General features: G+C 47.2%; 1 protein-coding gene across 2 annotated transcripts in view; it reads left to right on the top strand.

Moving 5' to 3' along the window:
* Positions 1–2709: 2709 nt before the first annotated feature.
* CEP164 (centrosomal protein 164) overlaps positions 2710–26191 on the top strand; it is a 40407-nt gene continuing 16925 nt past the window's right edge. The window contains exons 1-13 of one of the 2 annotated variants that reach the window (XM_085303088.1): positions 2710–2823; positions 3197–3308; positions 3726–3939; positions 5439–6389; positions 9118–9276; positions 10098–10226; positions 10618–10695; positions 13858–13968; positions 16443–16883; positions 18456–18539; positions 20251–20334; positions 23532–23617; positions 25247–25390. In XM_085303088.1, coding sequence (XP_085159214.1) covers positions 2742–2823; positions 3197–3308; positions 3726–3939; positions 5439–6389; positions 9118–9276; positions 10098–10226; positions 10618–10695; positions 13858–13968; positions 16443–16883; positions 18456–18539; positions 20251–20334; positions 23532–23617; positions 25247–25390 — 2675 coding nt within the window. In that variant the 5' untranslated portion in view covers positions 2710–2741. The remainder of the gene's footprint in view (positions 2824–3196; positions 3309–3725; positions 3940–5438; positions 6390–9117; positions 9277–10097; positions 10227–10617; positions 10696–13857; positions 13969–16442; positions 16884–18455; positions 18540–20250; positions 20335–23531; positions 23618–25246; positions 25391–26191) is intronic. The other variant, XM_085303089.1, reaches the window with a different exon arrangement.

The following is a 26191-nucleotide window of genomic DNA, read 5'->3' as shown; positions in this document are numbered from 1 at the left end:
CCTGGAGCGCTGCGCGACAGTGTGCGGGGGAGCCGTGGGGCAGGTGTGAGTGCGCGGGGGCCTCAGCGCGGAGGTCAGTATGCACTGAGGCTGGGGTGTGGGCGGGTGAGTGTGCACGGGGGCTGGGGTGTGGGCAGGTGAGTGTGCAGGGCCCCAGGGGGAGCGTACACGGGGGCTGGGGTGTGGGCAGGTGAGTGTGCACGGGCCCCAGAGGGAACGTGCACGGGGGCTGGGGTGTGGGCGGGTGAGTGTGCACGGGCCCCAGGGGGACCGTGCACGGGGGCTGGGGTGTGGGCAGGTGAGTGTGCGCGGGCCCTAGAGGGAACCTGTACGGGGGCTGGGACAAGAGTGCCCGAGCGCCCCTGGGATCGGGGTGAGCGTGCAAGGGGCTGCGAGTGGGGCGCAGTGTGCAGGGTGCCAGCGTGCCCGGGCTGAGGGTGCAGCAGGGTGCTAAGGCAGGGGCAGGCACGCGGAGAGCCTGGGACGCAGGGTGCCGGGAGCCGCGGRGCCAGGGGTAAGCCTGCGAGCCTGGCCTGGGCCGTGGGGCTGTGCGAGCCCAGGAGGACAACGCAAGGGGGTGAGTGTGCAAGGGAGCCGGTGTGCACACATGAGTGCTGAGGGGCGGAGGTACACCTCGAGGTGCTGGGCAGCATGACACCTTGCAGCTGCTCCCGCCGGGCTGCACGGGGACACACGCTCGCCGCTCTCCCCGTCTGGGAGGAGGCTCCTGCTTTGGGCAGGGAAGCGGCAGAAAGCTGCCTCCTGCCCYGCGGTGTCCTTTGCAGACTTTCCCCTTTTGTTGTTGCTGCTCTCACGTGGAGTGGTTTGAGGTGTGCTAATAATAGCAACCGCAACTGAGCAGGGCATGAATTTGCTAGCTCATGGCTTTACATGTGCCTGGTGGTTTAAGCTGTTTGTCTGTCTCATGTACACATGCACATATTTATAAAATAAAGAATACATGCTTTTTTCCAACTACATCTTTATTAATAAAAGATATTGCTTTACCTTGCAAGCCTTGCTTCTTGTATGTCTTTGGACTAGCACACCTCCAGCTGTGTTGCATTTTAATTACACACAGGCGTCCTCCTGATACTTGTGCAGGTGTGGGGAAGCAACGTTTCAGAGAAGAGCTGGTGTATAATTCATCTCCTGGTACTAATGCCAGGGGATGAGGAAAGTGGTGAAAACTGCAAATAATGCTGTGACAGAGAAAAACAAGAACAGAAGGCCTGGAGTGAATTGCCCACATTCAAATGTTTTAGATCAGCTACATTTGGGAGGGGGAGTGGAGTGGGATTTGTGATGCTGTTTGGGTTTGGCATGTCCTGAGAATATCTGTGCCTGGAAAGTGCTAGGATTAATTGCTGGTTATGAGGCTCCCTTTACATAAGAGTTATAAACACAGAGCAGCTGAGGTCGGTGGAAGGTGAAAAGGGCAAGGAAATCTCAATCAGAGGCAGCAGCGGTGCGGTGATAGTGCTTGAAGCTGCAGTGRGTGGTTTGTTAACCCTGGGAGCCAGCCTGGCCTCCTGCCTGGCTTTGCTACGAGGCTGTGTGAGCACAGGTGCTGGCCCGAGGAGTCTGTGAAAACCCCCAGCTGGAGGCACTTGGGCCAGGGAAATGAGCTTAAATCAGCCTAAACCTGTTGTGGAGCAGTCCTGAGGACTCAGCTGTGGTCCATGCTTACAGTTACATATTGAAGCTATGTGCCAGAGGTTACAATTGGGCCATGTTAAGTTAGGACCCCTTTATAGCTTCCAAAATGTCCCCTGGGAAGGCCAGAGAGGCTGGCAGGGAGGGTATGGAGAGAAGCTGGCTTGTCCCCGGGTGGTGCTGATTCAGCCCAAGGACTTTGTTCAAAAGGCTGTGCCACACTTTGGGAAAAAAATCCTTTTTTTTTTCTGGGTTTCCTCTTCCCCATTTCAGCATTTTTTTGCCTGTTTAAAACATTCCCAAAGCAAGTGCTCATCTTCTCTGTAGAAGCTTGAAAGCCTGAGGGGAGTCTGGTTGTAGCTTCTGTGCCAGCTTCAGCTCTGCTCCCTCTTTCTGCAGCTCCAGTGAAGCATGTGTGGAAGGGTCTTTGATTAGATACTGTGCACCACGGTGAAAAAGCACTGTAAGCGGTGTGGAGAGCTCTGTCCTGTCGCATGTCTTCCCTTCTTTGGGGTGGCTTGGGCTGTATGTGTCATGGCCAAGTGTGACCCAGGTAGCTTCTTCCTACTTGGCTTCAAAGAGGGCATGGAAGTATAGGGCAGAGAGCTCTTGGCTGTGCCCTGCACCGTGTATCCAGGCAGGGTAAAGCCCACTCGTGGGCTCCATCTCCCCATTACCGAATGAATAAATAATAAACCAAAATTAAGTGCCAGTAGCTTCTACCTTTTGTAGCGGAGGTATGAGACCAGGCTTGCAAGTAATGTACTCCCTTCCCTTGGCATGTGTAATTAATTCACTTCTGAGCTGCAGCTTGCTYCCCTTTTAGCTGTTCCCTTCCTGCCTTTACCAAAATCTGTCAGTCCTGGCTGGCTTCGCTCTCTGTTCTTCCAGTCTGCCCTGCGCTTGGCACTCCCAGAGCACCTTGGTCTGCCCCACAGCCCTGGTGCTAAATTTCTTGCAGGTCTCTGCCCCACACTGTGCGATGAGGATGTTTTGTTTCTGTCTGACCACCATTGCTTGTTGTGATTTTGGGTTGTTTCCTTCACGCTGCCAGGTGCAGGGAGGGTGTATGCTCCTGAACAGCCATGGCAGGAACTATGGTACGCATTGGTGACCAGCTCATCCTGGAAGAAGATTACGATGAGACATACATTCCCAGTGAGCAAGGTAACTGATGCCTGTCTTAGTTGCTGCAAGAAGGGGTTCAAGCATGCTGAATCACTCTTCAGCATATTAAGRAAACAGGAGTAAGGGAGAGTGTGAGTAAGAGAGCAGAATAAATGGGATTTTGTTTACTGAAGAGTTGTTTCTGATTGCGAGGATGTATGTCGTTTTGTGGTTCCTGTCTCCCTGCTTTGGCAACACGGTAGGATATGTTGACTGACACACAGGACCTTACTGACAACTCTGTGCAGCTTCATTCCACGATTAGGCTCTCCCAGCATGCCCTTTGCTTAGCTGAGGAGGTTGGCATTGCCTCCGAGAGCCTGATGTAGACATCTGCACAAACTGTACGATGTACGTTCTTTGGTTTTCCTAGAAATCCAGGATTTTGCAAGGGAGATCGGGATTGACCCTGAGAAGGAGCCGGAGCTGATGTGGCTTGCCAGGGAAGGCATCGTGGCTCCACTGCCACCTGAGTGGAAGCCCTGGTGAGAGAGCTGGAGCAGCTGTTTTGTTAGCTTACTGGCCTCTCCTGGCCTTCCCCTTCTGTGCCTGTTTAAGTGGGGGAGCAGGGCACTGGCTGGTTGGGGGGGGGAGGGATAGTGTCACAACAGATGTACTTCCTGGGGACAGAGGGAGAACAGTGCTTGGGGTGGTGGAAGAAAGGGGRGAGAGAGTTTGGGAAACTGCAGAAGGACTTGAGCAGTCTCTAGGGGGGCTTGTGTGTCTTTGGGCTCTTCAAGATGGTGTGCTCCTCTGCAGTGAACTTACGGTGGTCACGTGGCCCAGTAAGACTGTTCTTAGAGCCTTTTGGGCCCCTTGAATGAAAGCGTGTCTCTGCACGTCTGTGTGTGCAGAACTAACCTGCATCTTTTTCATCTTTTCATGCTGCTTTTGCCATGCAGCCAGGATATCACAGGTGAYATCTACTACTTCAACTTTGCTAATGGCCAGTCCACGTGGGACCACCCCTGCGATGACCACTACCGAGAGCTTGTTATCCAGGAGCGAGAGAAACTCTTGTTACAAGGCAGATTGAAAAAGAAAGAGAAGAAGAAGAAGAAAGAAAAGAAAGACAAAAAAGACAAGAAAGAGAAGCAGACGCTGAAGCAGGCTTCAGTAAGTATGCTCTGGTGCTTGCAGTGCCTCTGGGGAGGGAGCAAGAGGGCCAGGCTGAGGGTGAACAAATGACTGCGAATTAGAGGGTGKTGTTGTGCTACTGCTACTTTGGAACTGGAACAGCGATCCCTGACACGGGATCCTGGCCAGGAAGGTTGTGAGTCTGGTAAAAATCGAAGGGAAATGGAGTCACAAGCCCGGGAAATTTTAGTTTAGATGGAGAGGCCTAGAGTGGGGATGCCACAACTCTGTGATGCTATTGCAGAGATGTATGTGGGCCAAGGCGGCTGCTGCTGTTCTTAGCAAATATTGATGGTTCTTCAGGGAATTTAAAAAATTAGCCAAATTTCTAGTAGTACTAAGGAAGGCGTGCACCAGGAAGCCATGTGCCAGGAAAGTAGATCCTGCCACTTTTTCCTCAGCCACTAAACTTCCATGCGGAAACTCCTGCTGCTTCCTGGGTCTGGCTTCTCTTTCACACCTTTGGGATACCGTGAGATCCCAGGCCACCTCCCAGGAGAAGGGCTGTCCCATGTGGGAAGCTGGCACCTCTGCTATGCAGCTGGCCTTATCTCATGTTCCATGATGCCATCAGAACTGGAAGTATGGACTGAGAACTCTTTTTTGGTCCCTGGAGTCCTCTAGTATCAAGTGCCTCTGCTGCTACATTCAAGTCATGGTTACTGCTGGCTTATACTGGTAACTGCCTAGGGGTCTCCAGTGGATTCTCCCTGAGGGGCTTGGCTAAGCATCACGCTGTCCTCCTAGCTTTTGGAGTTACACTGTGAAGCATCTGGAATGTGGGTTTCCTGCTCGTAGCCCCTGAGCACACAAATGTTCTCCATGGCAGAAGCTGAGCCAAAGCTTGTTGCTTTTTTATGACATACTGTCTTTTGAGAATGGAGTAATTAATATGCTGAGATCATGTGTGAAGAGAAGRGGGTGCTAGAAAACATTGGAGTGCTGGAAACATTTCTTTCTTTGAAGAGGATGACAAACAGTGTTTATGCAGTGTGCGAGCATGCRGTGCTGTGATATCCAGGCACTGAATGCAGGCTTAGATTCTTGAGGTTAGTCTGCTTTCCTGTTGGTAGCCTCAAGAGTAGCCAAATTTCCCTTATATCCCAAATGATGGCGACTTGTTTCTACCTTCATTTAGTCAGTAATGAGCTAAGTGTCAGCAGCAAAAGATGGTGTCATGTATTGCCACTCAAGGCAGAGACATCCTCAAATGAGAGGACCTCAGACCTTCAGTCTGAGCATTTTCTTTTATATATATAATGCATATTACATATTTGTGTGTGTATATACACACACACACACACACACACACACACACACACACACACACACATATATACAGATCAAGTGCTCCAGAATGTATTTATCTATCTCTCTGTAAATCTTACATTAAAAAGGTATATATCTGCGCTTTAGATAAGGTTATATGTAGTTATATGTGATACGTTTTAGTTATTTGCTAATATTTATCTACTTAGGAAATGCAGCCAGAGCCAGGGATTCTTCCTTCAACATCCTTTTGTCAAATACCCTCTGCCACCCTATCCTCTGGGCAGGAGAGTCCAGAGCTAGAACCAGATAGCCAGAGTAGCAATGAAGGCCTCCTTAACGTAGGCAAAGCGAAGACTGCTAGGAGACCATCAGTCGTAAGTGATTCAAGCAGACGATTTGCAGCCATGTGGCCAAATAAACTGCATCCCCTTCTTGTATCAAAGCTCAGCAGGCCTTGCCAGATCTTGACAGATGTGGACAAAAATTTAGGARAAGATCCATCTTTTAGCAGCTTTGATGCAGACTTCCTTCAAGACCAAGATACACGCTTGGAAACGCGAGACAGGCTTTGTCTTGACTCCTCTGACTCAGAGTCTGACGATTTAGAAGTTAGGCCAACAGTGCAGTCTTTCTGTGTGCYGAAGAAAGCCTCTTTGGAAGACGTGGAGAACGTAAAAACACTTCTAGAGGTGTCTGAAGACAAAATCCTACTGTTTGGGGAAGAAAAGCTGAAAGAGAAGTGGAAGACGAAAGAAAAGATAGGGGAGAGTGTCAGTAGGCCAGATAATGACTTGTTAGTCAGAGAGAAATCTATAGGACCTGGCGGGGATGAGGGAAGAAATCCAGGCTTATTGAGAGACTGTGAGAAAGGCACCAGCCCAGAATCTGCATGTGTTAATTTTATGATGGACTTTTGTGGGAAATACACTGCCCAGAAGTCTAATGGTGCTGAAGTACTGAAGGAAGTGAAGAAGGAAGATGGAAGGACAGATCAGGCTCCTGGAGTGTGGGGAGAGGAATTCACAGAGGACTCAAAGGTTCCTCCTGTGTGTCTCTATCAGATGTTTGACTGCCAGGGAAGCAACAGTCCCCGTCAGGACATGGAAGTGGAGCTGACCCAAACCAGAAAAGCTGCTGAGCGTTACAGCAAAGTGGAGGTTAGTGAAGGAGCAGGTAGGGATGAGGTACGACTTCCAAAAAAGTCCTTTCTGATGGCACTTCTATTGTGAAGGTTTTTGGAGAGTTGAGAGTATGGAATTTTCTTTCCTAGATAATTTTCAGGAGAAAAGGAGAAAAAAAAGTCTCTGTGGAAGTTATATAAGCAGTTGTGGCCTTTGTTGTAGTAGTTTCCTTAAAGCTGAAGAGGTAKGTTGAAAAAGCGCTTGTTTCTGAACTTCATTGCATGTCAGACATGGCAGAATTCACATTTTGTGTTACTTTTGCAAGAAGATRAAGTGCCTTCTCACCTCAAAAACAGGTGATGGGCAGCAAATAGAATGGGATGGTGATATCAAGTAGAAAATCCTCTTTAATTTTGCTTCTGAGGTACTTTGTGATAATTACACTAAGAACTTGGTCATTTTTTCCTGGAGATCCCACAGTCTACACTGAAGAGAAAATAAGCTATTTTTAGTTTTGTTTTGTAGGCTGAATCTCAWGGCCCTGAGTGATTAAGTAAGTTGGTTAAGTTGATTCAGAAACTGGAAGTCAAAGCCAGGTCTCCCACATCCATGTCCATTAGCTTGACAAATGGACTGTATTCCCTCTTAAATGAGAGAAGAGCAGGAAAATGTTTGAATGAATTAGCTTACTCACGGAAGGGAAGGATTATTCCTGGTGGTTACAGACAATCCTTTTGCAGCCCAGCACAGTACCAACTTTTCGGAGCACAACTTAGTGCTTCRACTGCTGCTGCTGTTGTCTTAGCACACTAAGATGGTTTATGGATGCAAAGGGTGCATCTATAAATATAATTCTCTCCTTCCTCTTCCTCTGTGAATACCCAAAACAGCTGCTAGAAGAGAGACTGCTCTGTAAACCTGGCACTCAGCTTGCAGCAGTGGAAGAACGTGACAGGTACTAGGCCCTGCTCCCAGACTTTGCTGTTCAGTATGATGAAATAAGTTCTGCAGCCTTCACAGCTCACAAAGCAACAACCTCCAGAGAGTCCTCCTTACTTTCCACAGATCCCTTCTTGCCTGAGATGCTCACCCTTGACTACAGTTATTTTGTCACTTAGAAAAGCACAGTAAAACAAAACCGAGCAGTGTCTCTAGGTAACTCTGGCCCTTGATTACYAAGGATGATGGTTAATTTGCTCTTGCCATTGACATTCATGTGTTTGAGATGTGCTTTTTCCCCGGTCAGTGGTGTGGTGAGTGTTTACCCCACTCTGCATATGCAATGCTCTGCTCTCAGCCACTGCCTGTGACGGGATCTTCCCCTTCACTGGGAAGGACATTCCAAGTTGTTCTGTCTTTGTTCATAAGTAATTGCCTGAGTTTAATAAGAACTTACCAAATCACTTGTTCTGAAGAAAAATAAACTAAAAGGTCACTGTGAGTAATGTTAACGAATTGCTTTGCTCCCCTATTGCTGGTAYCCAACTGCGACTCTACCGAATTGCTAGCTCAGGTTTCTAATTACCAGCATGTGGTAGTGCTCAGCTAGCTGATRATAACGACGACTGTAAATATCAGATAAACTGCAGATTATCCTGAAAGTTTTAATTAGCCAGTGGAAGGGAGTTTGTCTTTGCTGAAGGACAACTAACATCCACTGCTCCATACACATAGTTAATGACCATCTGTGGAAAATAATTTGTTAAGCCCAGAATGTGTCATTTACCCTGTAACCATTGATTTGGCAATGACTTGGTGGAAGAAAGATCAGTGCATGTTCATCTCCCTTTCCCATCCCTCTGTGTGCCAGTGAACTAACTGTTTTCAGTCTGTAATTTTGTATAAACACAGAGTACAGGAATTGTGATTTTTGAATGCACACAGGCTCTGCTGAAGCAACAACACTTGGCTGTACTGACATATACCATAGACAAAACTCTAGCATCAACTTACTCCCYGTTTAATGTGTGTGGTATATCGCAAGGCAAGACTACTTAGATGGGTAATTCTACCAAGTAAAACCAAGTGGTCGTGTTTCTTGGTGAAGATAATTTGAGATGCTAGTCAGATTTACATTGTTCAGAGGTGAGGGTGTTTCATGGCATGCAGGATTCTTGCWGTGCTTTAAAAGGCAGAAGCGTGTTCAGGAGCCTCTGGTGGGTGTACTGCAGCAGAGCTGCCTTCCACTTCCAACAGCTTTGCCTCTTGGTGTAAGTTAAGGAGGCAGCCTGGATTTCTGTCTAAAAAGAGGTAATGATTGCAGCTTGTGGAGAGGGGGAGCTTCTTGCCATCTGAGTGGTTTGTATACCTCGCGTTTCACGCTGTACAGAGCAGCAAAGCGAACCAAGAGGTGAAGTTGCCCTGTTTGCCTAGGATGGTGTGATGCTGATTGAGAGCCTGTCCTAGAGCATGCTGTGTGCGTATGTGAGTTAGTGTGGCTGTTGTTACCCTTTCAGTTCAGTTTTGGAATAATGCCCATTTGTTTTCTGAGTCACCCTCCTTGCTATGGAAAAGTAAATCACTATATGCAGATGGCTTTTTGGAGGGACAAAATGAATGAGCAAATCAGCCTGCTATTCCTTAGGCCTCTGATGTGCTGGTAGTTACTTGTTGTTGAGTGTCACCAGCAGCTTTTCAGTGGCAGTAGGGTCAGCATTAGCAGACAGTTGYTGGAGAGGAAGATGCTTGCTTTCTTTCTAGAATACCGAGTGTAAACAAAGCACCCATGCTTTCTTCTCAGTGGGTCCCCTTTTGCACACTCTAGTCTTCAGGCACCCTGCTGGCACCCGTGCAGGCTCCCTTGGGGAATCTCGCACCATTGCGTGGTCTTGGGGACTCTYCTGCTGGCGTTCTTCGTGGCTCATTGAACTCTGACGTGGGAAGCTCTGTGGACTCCAGTCTCCTGCTCAGAGGAGGACCTCAGGTAAGACTTCCTGGGAAYGTGCCTGCAAAGGTGGACTTTGCAAGAGGTCGCAGAATATCGCAGGGGTATTCAGAAGTTTARCAGACTGTTTGTGATCTATCCTCAGTTTGAAATACTTTTATTTGTCAAAAAATCACTTCCCTGCTCTCAGTATTTTCACTCACTATTAACTAATAAGATAAAAAAGTAAAAGAACAAGTATTTGGATAAATGTAAGATTTACAATCACACTGAATAAATATGTATGGAATGTGTCTTTTGAGTCAACAAAACCAAAACATTTTATGTAGTAACCAACACTGACCTTTTAAAGGAAAATAAAAAATACACATRCAAAACAATGTAAGTCAACACTTTCAGTGAAGGTTTCCTTCTAGCTGAGTTAAGTTCTGATTGCCATTCATGATTTCAATCATTTTATTCTAGTCGGTTCACTCTGTGGAACTGGCTGTGTGCCGCTTTTACCTCTGACAAAGTGATCTAAAGAGAAYGCATCCGCTACAGTTGGTCTCAGCTGAATCAGTGTGTTGAGGCACACGTAGGTTTTGCAGATGTGCTTCTGTAGCATGAGACCCTCTGGTATAAGGGAAAGTGCAACCTTGTAAAGAATGTTTCATCTCTTATCCTGACATGGCTCTGTAAAATAAGGGTTGCAGTGTAACCCTCAGCAGATTCTCATAATTCTGCAGCTTGCCTGCCACCGGCTGGTTTGCAAGTCTGGTGACTTGGAGTGACAGTGCTGTTGTGTGCTTCGTTGGGTTTGTATCTTCCTTTTCACTTCAGTTCTCCTCTGACTTTCTCTTCTGTTTTTGGCTTCGCAGCCTACAGAGACCTGTAAGCCCACCAGCCAGACCAAGAAGTTGCTGGGACTGCTCTGTGATGAGAAGGGTTCCTTAAACACAGTGGCTCTAGATAAAAGGACAAGTGAAGAGGAAGAAAGTGAGCATGAGGTGGGTTACGTGCCTTGGCACTTAATATGTTTTTGTAAGCACACTGCATAAAGCCCTGGGGAATGTTTAACTGTAATACGACCCGCAGTGATAGCTGATTGACTATGGCTGATCAGTTCGAGAGCTTTGGGCTTTAACTTCTACTGGATTTCTTGTATGTGTTGTTTTCGTCTCTGAAAAGTAACTAATCGTGTTTTCTCTCCTTATTCCCCATAAATCAACATCTGCTGTGATATATTTCCAAAATGAGCTGATTATAGGTTCCTTGCTTTGGTGTATTGCTATGGCTCTGCCCCCTCAAAGGACCCCCTGAACTCCCCCTGTGTGGCCTGGAAGGGGATTGCAGAGATCAGAACTCACTTGTATCTTTTTCTTTTTTGAATATATTTAGAGTCTCCATGGAACTGCAAGACTGTTCAAAAACCTGCACATCGATGTCAGTGCCCTGGGAGGCAGTTTTGAATCTGAGGTAAGACAGAGGGTGCTGTGAAACAGACAGGTGAAACGAGGCCTGAGTAGAAGAGGAGCTATGGCACTGCACAGCCAGCCTGTGGGCTGCAGGAGTGAGAGCGCAGGAGAGGTGCCAGATAAACTCGTTCCATGTGTAAATCATGAGAGGCAACAACCTGGAGGGAGGCTGATGGAGAGGAAGGCACAAAAGCAGGGCTACGAGGAGTGTGAGGGTGGAGCATATGAGAAGCCAGATGCAATCTTTAGAGCGACAGCAGCATGGGTGTCAGAAGGCAGTTCTGTAGTTGGAGGAGAATGCTTGCCGCTGGGGAGGTGGGGTTTGAGTGGCCAGCATCTTTGCACAAGATGGAGTTTCGTTGTATTCTGGATGAAGAAAGAGAAAGTTAAAACATGGTAGGTGTGATGGGCAAGCTGGAAACCAGCTCTTGCAGGGTATGGCATAAAGGAGAAGATCTTGGATTTGAGAGGTGCCAGTAGGCCTCCTGTGATGCGGAAGAGTTGCTGAAGAAGAGGCAGGGTTTGTTTTCTCATTGCTTTTTCCCAAGAGTATAGAAGGTTGCACTGGTGTTGTTTGGAGAGAGGAGGGAGAGTTTATTCTACCACTCGTTTCCTTTCCTCTTGYATTGCTGATACATTCTCTCCCTCAGACGCTGCGCGTCAGTAATGAGTTCAGTACAGGCATGGCCCTGTGCAGACATTTTGCTTTCCCTGCGGGTGTGCGTTCTTTGCCTGTACTTTCTTAGCAGTGATCTGGCTTAGGATGACAAGGGGACAATGGGACATGCGTTGCAAGCAGCTCTAGTGATTCAGCCCAACTGCTTGAGCTGACATTAATCCTTTCTCATCGTTTTGAAAATTCTCTTCCAGTATCTGAAAGGCAAATTAATTTTTTTAAAAAATGTTTTACAGTATTTCTATTTCACAGCATAGAAAAATCAAGCTGTAAAGTACTTTGCTGGAGAATCCATTCATGATGCTGGGCCTAGACTGCAAAGACTGTGTTAAAGTGGATGTGAAAAAGAAAGACCCAATTCTCTCATCATCTCCAAACAGCAAGAAGCCTGCCAGGGCCCAATTCATCACTGAAATGTTAATGTGTCCAGGAACAAAGAGCTCTCTTGGCATTTTAGTGACACGGCAGGGCTTCAGGAATCTGTTATAAAATGACAATTGCCACCCAGCAGCCAGGCTCTGCCTTGATAAGTGGTAGCCCAGACGGGTGATATCTCAGTCCTGATAAGTTATTAGTGCCCCACCAGAAAACATAATTCACGTGTAGTTCCATAAGGTGGCAGTAGAAAAGCATTCCTATGAGCGAGCTCTCGGCTGGCGTCCCAAGCCATTCTCCAGTTTCATTACACAACTGAGAGGAGGAAAGCATTCATTACACAGGCCCTATGGAAGGGCAGTCAGAAGTGATGGGATGAATTGATGAAAAAGCTGGTGAAATGTAGTCTGTGGATCAGAGTTGAATATCCTTATTTGAAGGAAATAAGTGAGGATTCAGTGACTTGCTGAGATGCAGAGGTGATAGGTGAGAGTGGAAGCTGCATGAAGATGGCACAGGCTGTTTGGGAGAGAAGAAAGAGAGATGGAAAGAAATGCTACCCCCTTCAGTGAGCTTTTCTGCAGTAAGGGATAATGTAATTGGGGAAAAGGCACTGGAAAATGAAACCCAAGGCAGATACTGGAGAAACTGAGCTGTGGGTTTTGTACCTAATAGCTAGAGTGTCCTCTTAGAAAGAGTGGCTCTTCTGGGGAGCTTGGTTTGCTTGGTTGCTTGTGGGGTTAGCTGTCATCTGAACCTAGTTTTCTTGCCTCTTGAATTCCTGTGATAGAATAACTGCTGCAGACAGGCAAGAGTGTGTTTTAATATATGAAAGAACTTTGGGGTACTGCTGAGAGGGGCAATAGGAGGAAAAGGCCTGGAAGCGTCTCTCAGAGGATGCCTGTGGAGAGGATCGCACGTGACAGCAGAAGTGATCCCCAGACTGTACTGCTTGCAGTTTGGGAAGCTTTAGTACTCTGCCTTCTGTACAGGTCAATCTCTGGGTAAACATTTGGAGTCAAGAGGTCCTTTATGTGGTGGGAAATTAAAATGCAAGGCCTTTTTACCAGATGGAAATGTGTGAAAAGGAGCTGTCTCTGTAAATAAATATTGCACAATACAGCATACGTGTTATTGCAGAAATGTATGTGCAGGAAGCAGTGTGGCTGGTTCCCAGGAAATTAAGACATCCATAAAATATCAGTGCAGGCATGACTAGCTAAAGGGGAAGAAYGGTAATGTGTTCATATAGCTCATGCTGAGTGGGGGGGAGCATGGTGAACCACTATAGTGAACTGGTACTCGTGGGAAGTGGAGCAAGTGGAGCAAATTCATTGAGCCGACCAGCAGTTGGACTTTCTAAAAAGCAGCAGCGCTAAAGCATGCTGAGCATAAACAGTTTGACATTTGGGAACGTGGGCCCGTGAGATCCAGGTTATAGCTTGGAAAGCTGTTCAGCTGGACAGCTTTCCGCTACGAGAGCGCTTCCAGTAGGTGATAGGCAGGGTGGAGACCTGTCASAGGGGGATGACCCTGCCCTGGCCCTCTGCTTTTGGTCTTTGTGTAGAGCCCCATTAGATCTCTTCTGCGGAGGGAGCTGGRTGGAAAGTAGGTGGTGTGTCAGGGCGCTAGGCTCCGGCTGCAGGGACGCGCAGCAGAACGAGGTCAGCGTGGCAGGAGCTCGGCCAGGCGGTGGTGGAGGAATCTGCGGGGCACAACGAGCTCACGAGGCCCAGTACGCACAGCCCCGCGGAGGRTGCCTCTCAGCTCTGTGAACATGGCAAGAGGAGAGCTGAGCAAACCCCCAGGCGCTCTTAGCGCTCCTCCTGACCGTTTGCTTGATCCAGTGTGTCAAAATCGCTTCCCATGATTTATTTTCAGAAAGAAGCAGGAGCATCAGGCATTTAGTTCAGTTAATCGCCTGCTTTTCTTCTCAACTATAATTTCTGTTTCAGTAACATTAGCAAGGAGAAAGATGTAAAATGTGAAATGCCTTTTTTGGAAATATTAGTTTGTACTGTGTGCTAGGAGTGAGGAGCGRAGCAGTTGAAATGCCAGCTCAGAAAGGTGGCTTGTGAACTTTGGCTAGGAGATGTGTTACCCCCCCATTAGGAGAAGAACAAAGGCGAGGAGGAGAACGGTGGCAGCCAGTTAGCTGATGTCGCTGAAGCCGATCTCCAGCGCCGAAGGAGCCCCRCGAAGGAAGCTGGCAGTCTGAGAGAGGTGATGAGCAGCTCTGGCATCACAGGCCTGCTTGCATGATGTTGAAGCTTCGCATGCAGTAGGAAGTAGACTACTTCTAATGTTGTGGTGTGCATCCAGTTGTTGTTTGGTTTGTTTCTTTTGCTGGTTAAAGTATTATATTCATATATAATACTTTATTCATTATATTCATGGAGAGAGGTTTCAACATAAAAAACAAGCAAATGCTTCCCAGATGARGTCTGCCAAACTTAACCTGCACTCTGTCCTTCTGTGCTTGAGAGGAGCCCGAATTTAGGAACCTGTGGGGAGCACATTCAGCTTTCAAAGGAATTCTGTATGCGATATGAGGTTTTTTTAATTTTCCTTTCAAAGGTGGAAAGAAGACTAAATTTCTGTTGTTTTAACCGCTCACATTCAACTTGTTTAAATCTAAAGAGCTGGCATAGTCATCTTGTTTCCTGAGATGAGTAGGATTCAGTTCTAGTGGTTGCTGTTCATCCTGATTGTTCATCTCTGGATGAGATGACTTTCTAAAACCTCATGTGGTTGGTATCGATGTGTTTCTCTCTAGCTTTGTGCTGATCACTGGGTCCTTCAGTCTGGAAGTAATGTATTTGATAGACAGGAATTTCATACCAGTTAGTGTCACTCAGCTGCAGGTAAAATGTGTTACAGCTTGTGAAAGGACCGACTAAAGTCAATTATAACCTGGATGACTTGTCCTAGCTCTGAAATCCACAGAAAAAAAGTCTGTCTTTACAAGAGGGAAGCTTAGCATCTCTGCCTGTGTGTCAGATTTGCTCGGTTTCTTCTTCCGGAGAGTTGAGTTCATGATCATTAAGGTATAACATTAAGAAAAATCTTATCTGTTCCTATCCTTAAAATAGGATGCTACCAGCTAAAGAAATTATTCTGGGATATTCTAATAAGTGAGATGAATTTGCATAGAGAGAAATCTCTTTGTATACACAGTATTAATGGATAYACCAGTATATTCTGGTAAATGTTGTATGTGCTCCTCAACAAAGCAAACATAAAAATGATAACCAGATACTTTCTTATAAGTCTGAGAATCCTGGTTGTTCTCGTTTGGCATGTCTGTTCTTTGGCATTGCCAGATGTCCTAGAGAAAGGTCCTAATGAAAGCTCCAAGATAAGTCTGTCTAAAAGGGAGTRCAAGTGGTATCTAGCCTTTCCAGATACACTAAACCTCAGATGAACAGAAGCGTAATGAGGACTGGTGCATTGGTGTAATTCTAAAGAAATGACACCTGCATGCAAATGCTTCTGGGCTCTGGAACAAAGATGTTGCCAAGACCTTTGAAGAACCTGATGTGGCTGACCACTGATTCAGTGGTGTGTTCGTGTGCTTCTGCTAACCAGGCACTGAGCTGGAAACGAGCCGTAAGCTTCCATTTATTGCTCAGCAAATTGCAGGTGAGATTCTGAACTGTAGTTTTTTTGGAAAGTACTCAGTAATTTGATTGCTCTGTCCTCCTCTCTGGTTTAATCGATGATGCTCATAGCCCTGAGAAGGTCTCTCAGATAAATGATATGCTAGAAGAGATTCTTTCGGTTTGCAGCACTCCATGTTTAACAGTGACAGCATTCCAGTTGCACTTTGATAAAAATACATTGTTAAAATATGCAGTCTGTGTATGGTACACGCTGTACGCAGGATGCAGCTAATGTTTGACAAGACACCACAACATTAATAAAACAGCGAGAAAGTAGGAAATGCTAGCAGTTTTGTTTGCATACTGATGAAGGAACCTTTCCATGCTTCCTCCTGCCTATCGTACTTTTTGTTGTGAGTTTTGTGGGCCTCTCTGCTGGGAGAGGCAATTGAAACTTTGGGTGATGAAGCTTTTATTCAGTGTTGTTTTTCCCTAGACCAGTTGGTTCTGTCATTTGGCCATGGATCCTTTTCTCTTAGTTTAGTGTGTTAATTAGTTGTGGTCTCATTCTGAGCTCAGAGAGTGGTGGTTTAAATCAGTGCCTGCCTTTGAGCTTATCAAACTGGGAAACGGAATGGTTGAATCCTGTCTACCCTTCCTTGGTGATCACTTCATGCAGAAGGTAAATATCCAGAAAGAATCTTCTGCAAACTTTCATGTCTTACTGAGCATGCTGAATGTTCAAGCCTGACTGAACCTACTGCAGAGCATCTAAGGTGCTCCCAGTGGCCTGCAGTCCCTGCAGCACCCGGTGCTGACTATCATCCACTGGAACCCCCTAAATATGAAAGCAACAGAGTAAAAACAAGTCTCAGCTTGTTTCCAGTTACCAGGAAATGAATGTGTCCTAACAAAGTTCCTGGTCTTAGAAAGGGAGTATATGAAAATAAATCAAACTGGCCTGCTAAAGTCACCCAAAGCTTTGTGATCTTGCTTTTTGCTGTAGGAGAACCTATGCTATTTTTGACCCCAGCATCCTCTCAGAGAAGGAGTAAAGAGTGTTGTAGCTATAATTTTGTTTGACTTGCTGCCTAGAAGGAGTCTTTAAAATCGAGACATGCTGAAGAATGGCAAGAGTCTTCCTTGGATTCTGACGATGCATATCCTCCAACTCCAGTTAAAGTCCTTCCTGGAGATGCTGACAGTAGCCTGTCTGGCCAGAACAAAGAGGAGTCTGATGGTAAACTTGCTGGTAATGAACTGCTGGGCAAGAAAGATGCTGAGGTGGAAGGTGAAGTCTCTGCAGTTGAGGAGTTGCCACAGTCTCTGGGGGAGAGGAGAGCAGCCGGGACAGATGTACCTAGCAGTCCCAGGCAACCTAGAGCTGCATCTCCAGACGCTGGAGCTGCTGAAGCAGATCAGCTGGCAAGCCTGGCTGTCACCGTCGACACTGTATCTGTTGATGAAAAGATTGTAAATGAAATAAGGGAAGAAGCAGCTGATCTGAAAACAGACAGCAGGCTGGATGCTGGCAAAGTAAGAGCCCTGCCTGCACGGGTTGGGTTTGGTGTGGAGGCTGCTGTGGCAGTTCCCATGGCTTTGTAAGGCCCTGATTCAGGAAAGCGCTTTGAGCACTTCTCTGTTTTCTGTTAGCTCGGCGTAAGTGCTTTCCTAGTCAGCAGCGTGTTCCTCAGTGGGGTACAAGCACTTCAGATTCCCAGATCGGCATCTTTAGTCCTGAGCTAGGAAATCACTCTTTTATGCATGTAACGAAGTGCTGTCCAAAGCACCTGATAGGCAAAAACCCTGAACTGTGACGCATGTTTCAAGTCTTAGAGGAGAAATGAGTCTCAGCTTTCAGGGCTGCCATCTGTACTAAGCAAGCAGGTTTTATAATGAAGTTCACACCAAGCCCAGCTGTCCGTGCTGCTTTGTTTCTCTCCTTCTGTTGTTTCTCTCAGCTTTTGCAGAGATGGGGCAAAAGTGTACAGTGAGCTGCCAGTTGTGATATTCACAGCTCTGAGGAAGGATGCTGATAGGGAAGCGTGAGGTCAGAACAGGGAAGGACTACACCTGGGCGCTGGCTCCAGAGCTGTGGGCTGAGCCTGCCGAGTGTAATACCTTCCAGTCCCTCTCTCTGAGGGGAAAAACAAGAAACAGCAGACTGCAGAAGAGCTGAAAGAAGGTGCTTGATTGTGCCGTCTCTGGCATGGAAGAACCACGAAGCACCACAAGGTGCAGATGGGTTAACGGCCTGGTCCCTGGTCTGGGGTGCCAAGCAGATGCACACTATCCAGCTGTGGTCTGTGTCTTCCAGGAGTGTTAGAGTATGAGACCTGGTAGATTATCTCTTTTCAATCTAGCTTCCTTCCTGCCAATTTTGAATTTGTCTAGTCCCACAGATTCGCAGTGTCTTTAAGAAATGATAAACTATAAAACAGCCTGGAAAACATGCCCTGTCCTGAGGAGCTTGAAATTCCAGGCCTTGCTTTCACAAATGTTTGTCTGCTTGCTTTCTTTATGCATCTGAAGAGTTCTGCTGAAGTCAGCAGGGCTGTATGAGTGTTAGCACATTAAACAGCTACGTATGTTTCACAGTGMCTGGGAATATAGGAGACCTCTCCGCAAATAGGCAATGCCAGGTGTTATGCTTTTAAGTCCATTGAAAATCATGATACTATTCTATGTGGCTTTACACATTTGCAGGGTGGGCTGGGCAGTTTTCTCAGAGCTGTGAAAAGCCTTGCAGGAGGAGCAGAGGACAGTGGGGCAAGTGCCTTTAATCAGGGATATTTAAAGAGCACTTCTTTGCCCTTTTCAACCCCATCTTCTACTCCTGCCCTTCCCCAGTCCTTCCTGTCTGTGAAGTGGTGTTTTGTGGTTGTCTTGTGGGTCACACCCCTAGAAGTGTCTTTCCTGTGATGATCGGTCACCTTGGATGTTTGCTGTTTTCCTTCCACAGGGAAGGAAATATGCTATGGTATGGTATCTGTGGTATAGAGAGACCAAATTTTCCAGGAATCGGTTGTTAATCCTTTTTGTTGGAAATGCCTAAATGAAACAGCAGGGGTAACCCATGTACACTCTGTAATACGTATCTTCTCTCAGCTTTCAAAGGCATCTGAGACCAGTGAATGTGGAGAGGACTTGCCAGTTTCTAACCATTCAGATCATGAGCTGATACAGCCTGTGGTGAGTCACCAAAAGTTCCTTGTCCCTTGGGTGCGGGCTTAGCATTCCTCTGCAAACCTGGCAGCTGGTTAATGTTTTGCCCGTCTCTTGCTGTCTTACAGGGCCGTGCTAAGCTGTGACCTTCAGCTATGGCACAGAGCAGCAAGGTCATCCTGTGCTTAGCTGCTTTTGCCATTCAGGAAGGTTCTTGAATGACTGAAGCAGTGCTGTGCTTAGCAAATTACTGAGCAAGCACAGGCTTTGTTAGAGGAAGTGACTTGACCAAGGACCAACTGCATTTAGGGAGCAGTTTGGGGAGAACCAGCTCTCACTGCAAACCCCTCCTCTAACTGCAAGGCTCTACTGCCTAGGGAGAAGCCCAGACCAGGCTAGGGATTCAGTAGTACTCAGGGATCTGCTGTGTGAGGCCCTGGCACATGCACTGTTTGTGGTGAGGAGGCTTGTGGTACTTGTGCAGTAAGGAGTGGGACAGGTGTGATGAGAGGCAGGAGAGGAGATTGCAGAAAAGGGCAGATACCATCTGCGTGTGAGATAATATCCCTGGAAAAGTAGGTCATTTATAGCTGGGACTGCACTYGGATAATTGCAAAAAGGAAATAATAAGCAATGTAAGAATTGCGCTTTAAGGGACTGAGCAGCTTTTTCTAAGGGGAGTTTGCATAGCTGGGAGTCCTGGCTCCTGGAAGTCCCAGAGGGAGAACGTGCAGGAGGGTAGCCCTGAGATGGGGGGAGCAAAATGCCCATCAGCATCTCTTCATCTCTACAGGAAACTGCCACTGCCATCTGCCAGTGGGACCAGAGGCAGCACGGCCAGAAAATGGCTGAGAATATCATTATTTATCAGTGTTAGTGCAAGCCTGCATGTTGGCAAGTGGCTGCTGCGTCAAACAATGCCTTTGGTAGTGCTTGCTTATGGGCATGCGTGCACACACGCTCGTGCATACGCTCCCCCCTGCGTGTGCAGCCAACTGCGTGAACCCATGGAGACTCTGCCGTTGGGAGAATTATCTCGGGGAGTGAATAGCTTGTGGGCAACTTGCAGGATCTGACTTTTAGGAAGAGTCCCTCAGAAAATCTGCAACAGCATCAGAAATAAGAACAGTAGAGGGTGGGGGAGGATCTGCTGCAAGCTTTGGACGTGCCATCTGTCATCTCTGCATGCCGTGGTCTGTGGCATGGAAGCCTGCATCAGAAAGAGCTTACTGCCCTGTAGCAATGCCGTGATGTCCTCCTCGTGTGGTATTGCAGTCCCGTGGCATCACAGGGCGAGTTTCCTCTGGGATCAGCAGAACAGGAGACCCTCTGCACAGCACACTCCCAGTGACCAAGCCAGTCTCTACTGGTGTAGCGAGTGCCACACGCATCACTCATTGTCCAGGCAGGTGGCTCTGCAAAAACTCTGTTGTCTCTCCTGTACCCCGAGACCTGAGGAAACATGAAACCCAACTCAGTGCCACTAACAATCCTCTGACTCTCTGCTTSCCATACAGATACGTTCTGTGCTTGGATGCGGGCTCGAGTCTTGATACAGCCATCTCTTGCRTCCTGTAAACCCTTTTAGTTGCTCAAATATCTGATACTACAAAGGATTTGCTGTCAGTGGGATGGTTAAAGTGGACTGTATTATGATTTCGTTCAGCCTCTGAGGATCTCTAGCAAAACCCATGCCTATTTGTCAGAATCTGATCCYTTTCTGCTTTTCTTTTTCTAGGACCTGCATTTCCAGAGTCGACTTTCTGAGCAGGTACTGGATGTGGGTAGTCTTTCTCCTGTTTTGGACAGCCCCATGTGCAAGGTGAGTGCTATTTATGTGGTCAGGGACTGATCTTTGAATAGGCAGGACAAAATGCTGTCATGTGATGCACTATTCACAAGATGATGCTATTGGCATGGAGGCTTGGCAGAAGCAAACAAGTAAAATGAAAASTGCCCTGCCTGTGACAGGGCAGGGATCAGAACAACAGTCCTAATGTGCTGCTTTATCTATAGAGTCCTCTCTGCAGAGAGGTGCAGGTAGTCAGTCTCCCCGTTGGAGGGAGCTGCCCCAAGAACATAAATCTGGAGTAGAGGTGCTTTGTGAGGGATGTGTGGATGTGAATGCACACGTGTGTGCTTTCCCTTCCACCAATACAAGTACAGATAAATGGGAAGCAGAGTTTATTTTCCTTTTTTCTCTTGTGAATGTGTTTGTCCTTTTATTTCCCCTAAGCAGATGGAGAGGATTTGTAACAGAAAGTGATAGCAGAGATGGGAAGAAAAGGAGGTTAACTTCCTCTGGCAGATTTTGGTATAAGGAAATTTTATTTATCCTTATGCTTTTYTTAGTTGTCTTGCCTGCTTTCTAGTAAGGGAAGAACAGGATCCTTTCTATGAGTCCACGTGGTGTATAAAGGAGTGTACGTACATGTGCACGTGTCTGCGCTTCCCACATCACATCAGGCCAGGACGTAGCTGTGATAGGGCAGTTCTAAGTGAAGAAGGTTATTGTGCATCTTGAGGTTTTATCCTTGTATTCTCATCTTGTTACTGAGTCAGCTTGCTCAGCCCCTCGTTCCTATTCGGYTTTCTGAGCTACCCCTCTCCCGTACTGTATCAGCTCATCAGCGTGTTGGCTGGAAGAGCGTGCTGCAGCGTGCGGCAGAGGGTCAGGGCTCCAGCTGGGGTTTACTCAGCCTTGATCTGATTGTAAGTGAGTTGATCAGCTGCACTGGAGGAGACCTTGAGTGACAAACTCACCACCTGTCCAGCAGAGAGGAGCAATCCAGTTTGTTAGGTTGTGTTTGGAGAATACACCTGTCCTCTTGTGCCTAATAATGAGCATAATCAGATGTGAAGGGAAAACAAAACATATGCCTGCTGTGTTCTCCCCCTYTCCCTTTTGCTACGGTGCAGTCATCGTGCATACAAATGTCTTGCTGGAGCAGACACATTTTGAGTTTATTACAGCCTTGTCTTGAGGAGAGAGAGGTGGATTTGAAATGGTGCCCCCTGCAGAACTGCAGCTGCTCTTTTGTGTCGATAGACAGAGGCTATTTTGAAATGATTCTGGATTGTTGGAATGTATTTGCTTCCACAAATGAGCTTGCTTGGCTTTTACATATTGGCAAAATATTCTGCTTTAAAAAAAGATTGCCTCTGTGGCAGCAACTGGAGCAGGGCATTGGAGTTTTCGGTTAGTGTGCTTTGCCAGGAGCTGTGGTAGGTTGCAGAAGCGGTGTGGGTTGCTGCCTGTTGGGAGGCCTGACTTCTCTCCTGGCAAGGGACTTCCCACTTAACAGGTGTCTAAAGTGCTGGCATCCTGCTTTGCTGGCATTGCCACACACCAAGGGGGTGGTGGTGAGGAGCTGGAAGCAGGCTCAAGGTCTAAGCTGATGTGTATTGGAGACCATGGAAACCCTCCTGTTGAGGTCCTTGGGGGACTGTGCTGTGCAGAGAGTGGAGACAGCCTATTATCTGTCATCCTGCTTTCCTGTGCCCTCAAGACTGCCTTTATATCTTGAGCATGTGAGATTTCTCCTGTGGGACTCAGCCTGGCATTTAAATAGGACAGAAAACCAAGCTGCTAGCAGTGCTTGGTGCTTCCTCCAGGGCTGCTGKGGGTCCTGAGGCAACAAGAGGGGCAAAACTCTCCTGAGACTGCACAGCCAGGGCTTAAAATCCAGTTCTTGCTCCTTGCTGGCAGGTGCTGTCTTCACCTTCTCAAACGTGTCTTGAGATTCCTGCAGCCRGTGATTCCTGGGGAGGGAGTGCCCTCCTGGGAAGGCGTGCTGGGCAGCAGTGTGCTGCGGCCCCAAGTGCGGGCTCAGCAGCATTACTCTGTCGCTAGTTATCTTTATTCTCAGGAGGATCTCGTTCTCCGCTTGCCTGGCTTCTTCACTTTCGAAGACAGAGGTGGCAGAGCCTGAGTTGAGACAGATGTTTGCTGAGCTCCTTGGTTCTCAGGAATTGAAGTCATTATTTAGGCTGGGGCAGGTGAACTATGCAATGCATGTTTGTGTGTGCCTACTGCAGGGAGCACCAACATCCCTGCTGACCCTTCTGTTTACTCAGGTGGGATTGGCTGGTCCTTACCTCCTCGCCTCGATTTCCTGGGCCTGGCACAGTGTGCGTTTCACCATCACCTGGTGCAACGGAAAGATGCGTGCCTGCGGGTTGGAGCTGGATCCTCCCTAGCTTAGGGTTGTGCCTTGATGCCGGCTGGTTTCCCTTCTTCCCACAAAAACCTCTCCAGCTGTAGGCACTTGGTAGATGGCAAGTGGGAGAAGGGGCAGCTGACTATTTTGTATTCAGATATTTGCTATTCATATTTCAAATATTTCGTATTTCATAAATAAGCCAACTGAAATCACTCCAAGTGGATTACCAAGGTGGGGCTGCCTTCCTCAACAGCACCCAGACTGATCTGTTCTGGAGAGAGTAGTCAGAAATCCCTGTGTAAGTGTGACTGCAGGTAGTATAATGCCTGTTATGATCTGCTCAGGAATAGGATGCAAGGCAGAACTGACTCCCGTTGTGATTCTGGTCATAGTTGACGTGTCAATTTGCTTTATGGCCATGGCACGTTATTTCACTTTTGTGTGTGTGATTTTTTTTAGGAGATTTTTGTTCTTCTTTTTTCAGAGAGCTTAGTGTTACTTGGATATGTATCCAAAATGCTGAGTGCTGGCAGAGGATTCATCTTCTGTATTGAAAAAAACTACCCCAGAACAAAAAATCTAACTCAGTCTGGAGAGCTGAGCTCCCAGATGTCTGTGTTGTACTGGTGGAACTATTTCTCCAGCTTTTTGTGTCCTTGTTACCTGTGGGAGAGGAGGCTGGTGCATGCAGCTGGAAACTCTGCAGTACCCTGCAGATGCAGTTCGGTCCTTGGCATCAGTGTTGATGTGCAGGACCAGAGTGGCAACTGCTCTTCAGCAGGACCACTGTAAGCTCCTGACAGGCGTTGATGACAAGGAAGCCAGCAAACTCCACACTGTTTGCTTTTACCTGCAGGCACAGGAGCTGGGAGAAGAGGAAAAAGACCAAAGCAAGGCCAGTATAGAGGAAGAGCAAAGCAAAAGAACAAAAGCTGCTAAGAGGTATGGTACAATCAGTTAGGGCAATCAAGGAGGCATGGACAGGTCCCATCAACTTTCTTCTCTAGTCTACCCCTGCTGTGCTCTGATCACTCTAATCTGTACAGGAGTCCCTTGCAGAACACCCTGAGGTCCTGTAGCTTCTCATAAGACCTTTTCTCTTCCATGTCTCACTTTTTTCCTTCCCAGCTCCTAAGTACTGTGTTAGCAGGTTTCAACTTTGTTTCAGCTTCTGGCTGGGGAGGCAGAAAAAAATGGCTGCCTTTCTCTTCCTGGCATTCTCCCCAAGAAGTGAAGTTGGCTTTTCTGTTTCCCTTACAGCTATCTGACTTTTCTCTAAGGCTGCAAAAGTTAACTGTCTTGCCAAGATGGTCTGGACTTGTTCACATTGCGTGTTGTTCCTTATGGCATTTAATTGTGGAAGACTAGCCACTAGCCATCAACCGATGACACACCTTTCAAGGTCGGAGACAGCCCCCAAGCTTGGTTGGCACCGGTCCTGCTGGACTGCCAGCTCTTCACCGAGAAGAGCTTGTAGCCAAAGGCTCCTGGGGGCAAGCTGACTAATGGCTGATGATGGCACGGGAGTCTAGCTCCAATGTGAACKGTTCTGTTCCGTTTCCTTCCATAAAGGTGGCCTAGAGCAAGTGACTATTCRGGCAAGTGTCAGTATTAAGCCATTTTATATCCTGGTTTGTGGACAACTTACACTAGAGTGCAACAGCTGTCTCCCCAGTCTGTAAGGATTAGACTGTTAAGGGGARCTATTTTCCTCATTTGCGGAGACTTGTTTAAACTGAGCAAAATACTATGCTGAACAGTGTGCCCCATGCTCTCTCGAGCCTTCTCCTTGGGAGCTGTAGCATGTGGCATTTATAGATGAACCATGTCAAAACTCCTAGTCTCCATACGGAATTACATAGTATTCTTGGGCACTGGGAGCCGAGAAGCTGTTGTCTGTGCCAGGAAAACTTGTTAACAGAAGAAGCTGCAGTCAATCTTAATGACTTGCTGCAGGCACTTGGGATCCTCAGCCTTGTGCTCAGAGGAGCTATTCATGTGAAGGTCCCTGAAAACATGTTCAGCCCACAAGAATTGTCTCCTTATCACCTGGTACCTGCTTTGCAGCTTTGCATCGTCTCCTTTCTCTCTGCCTGTAAAGCTCCTTCGTGCTTGCCTAGCCTCTCTCCTCTGTGCTTCTAAGATGGAGTAAGTCTGTAGATGTAAACATGCCTGCCAATATTTCCATCTGTAACTGAGACATGGTGTGAGTATTACTAATAGGGCTGCTTTATCTTGGGAAAGTTCTCAAAGGACTTGGAAAGAGAGGGATACAATCCAGGGAAGGGATTCAGCATTTTGAGATTGACAGCCACCTGTTAAAGCCTCAGTTGCCTGTTAGTACGGCAGTGGTTTTGGGGCTGCAAATGGGACGGAGCTTTGTTCTGCCTTCAGCAGCCCCAGTTTGGACAGTTGGGTCCCATTGGCAGGCATGAGCTGGTGCTGCAGACTTTGTGCTCCTTTAGGTCCAGCTGCACATCCCATCCTCCATTCTATCTTGTCTACGTGCAGCAGGCACTAGAATCTAACCTGTGCTAACCTGATCTTCTGTTACTTTTTTCTGCTGCAAAGTGAGAGGGATCAAAGTGAAACCTCAGAACAGAAGTGTTTTGCTTTAGAAACCTCCAAACAGGAAGAGGCTGTGGCCCTGGAGCTGGAGGAGGGATCGCTGGATAGCCTGATCAATCTGGAGGAGCTTGCTGCCCCACAGAAGGCGTAAGGGCTTAATTTAAGTCTGTGGTGTTGTAAGCAAAACGGATTTTGTCCTTCTTTTGCCCTTCTTTGCATTCTTTTGTGTGATGTCAGCACACCAGGAGATACAGTTTGGTGGGCATAGCAGAGATCGCGAGCATCTCAGTATGCAAATCCAAGCAGCTGTTTTGCTGGCAAGAGTGCTGAGATAACGTGACATGACAGTTGTCTGTACTGGGGAGAGTGAGAACAGCAGCTCAGCCCTTGGGGTCTGCGACACAGGACTCTCTGGGATGGAGCAAGATCTGTTTGCTGGGTACTTGGAAAGCCTGCTTCTTACCACCAGTGTTGCTAACAAGGCCAAGCATTCACACTCCTTTGAAAAACACTTTGCTGCAGACTCCTGAATTCTTACTTGCTGAGTAGTGCTGAGATGAGAGGAAAAAAAACCAAAATACATTTCATTAGAGTCGCTAGGAACATTGGTTGGTTTGAGATAATGAGGTCAGAGTACAAGATGGTAGATCTCAGGCTCCCTGCAAAAACTAGTGGTTTATCACTGTGCCAAATTGACTGTCTTTGCTGATACATACCTGCAGTTCCACTGCAAGAGAGGATCTTGGTAGAAATGAGCATGCTGACTTTGGTTTCTATGTCAAATGACAGATCAGCAGGTGAAACTGGAAAGAATAAGCAGTGCATCTCTCAGGACAAAGCAGTGGAGAAGCAGTCTTTGCTGTGGAGACCAGCACAGTAGTTCACTTTTTCTGCTAGGAATTGTGTTGAGTCTTGTAAATGTTTGTGTTCACTGGTTGTTCTTTTAAA

Source organism: Rhea americana, unplaced genomic scaffold (genome assembly GCF_003343005.1).
Source record: "Rhea americana isolate MKP2758 unplaced genomic scaffold, rheAme1 scaffold_197, whole genome shotgun sequence".
Lineage (NCBI taxonomy): Eukaryota > Metazoa > Chordata > Aves > Rheiformes > Rheidae > Rhea > Rhea americana.
This window is presented reverse-complemented; position numbering and strand designations above follow the sequence as displayed.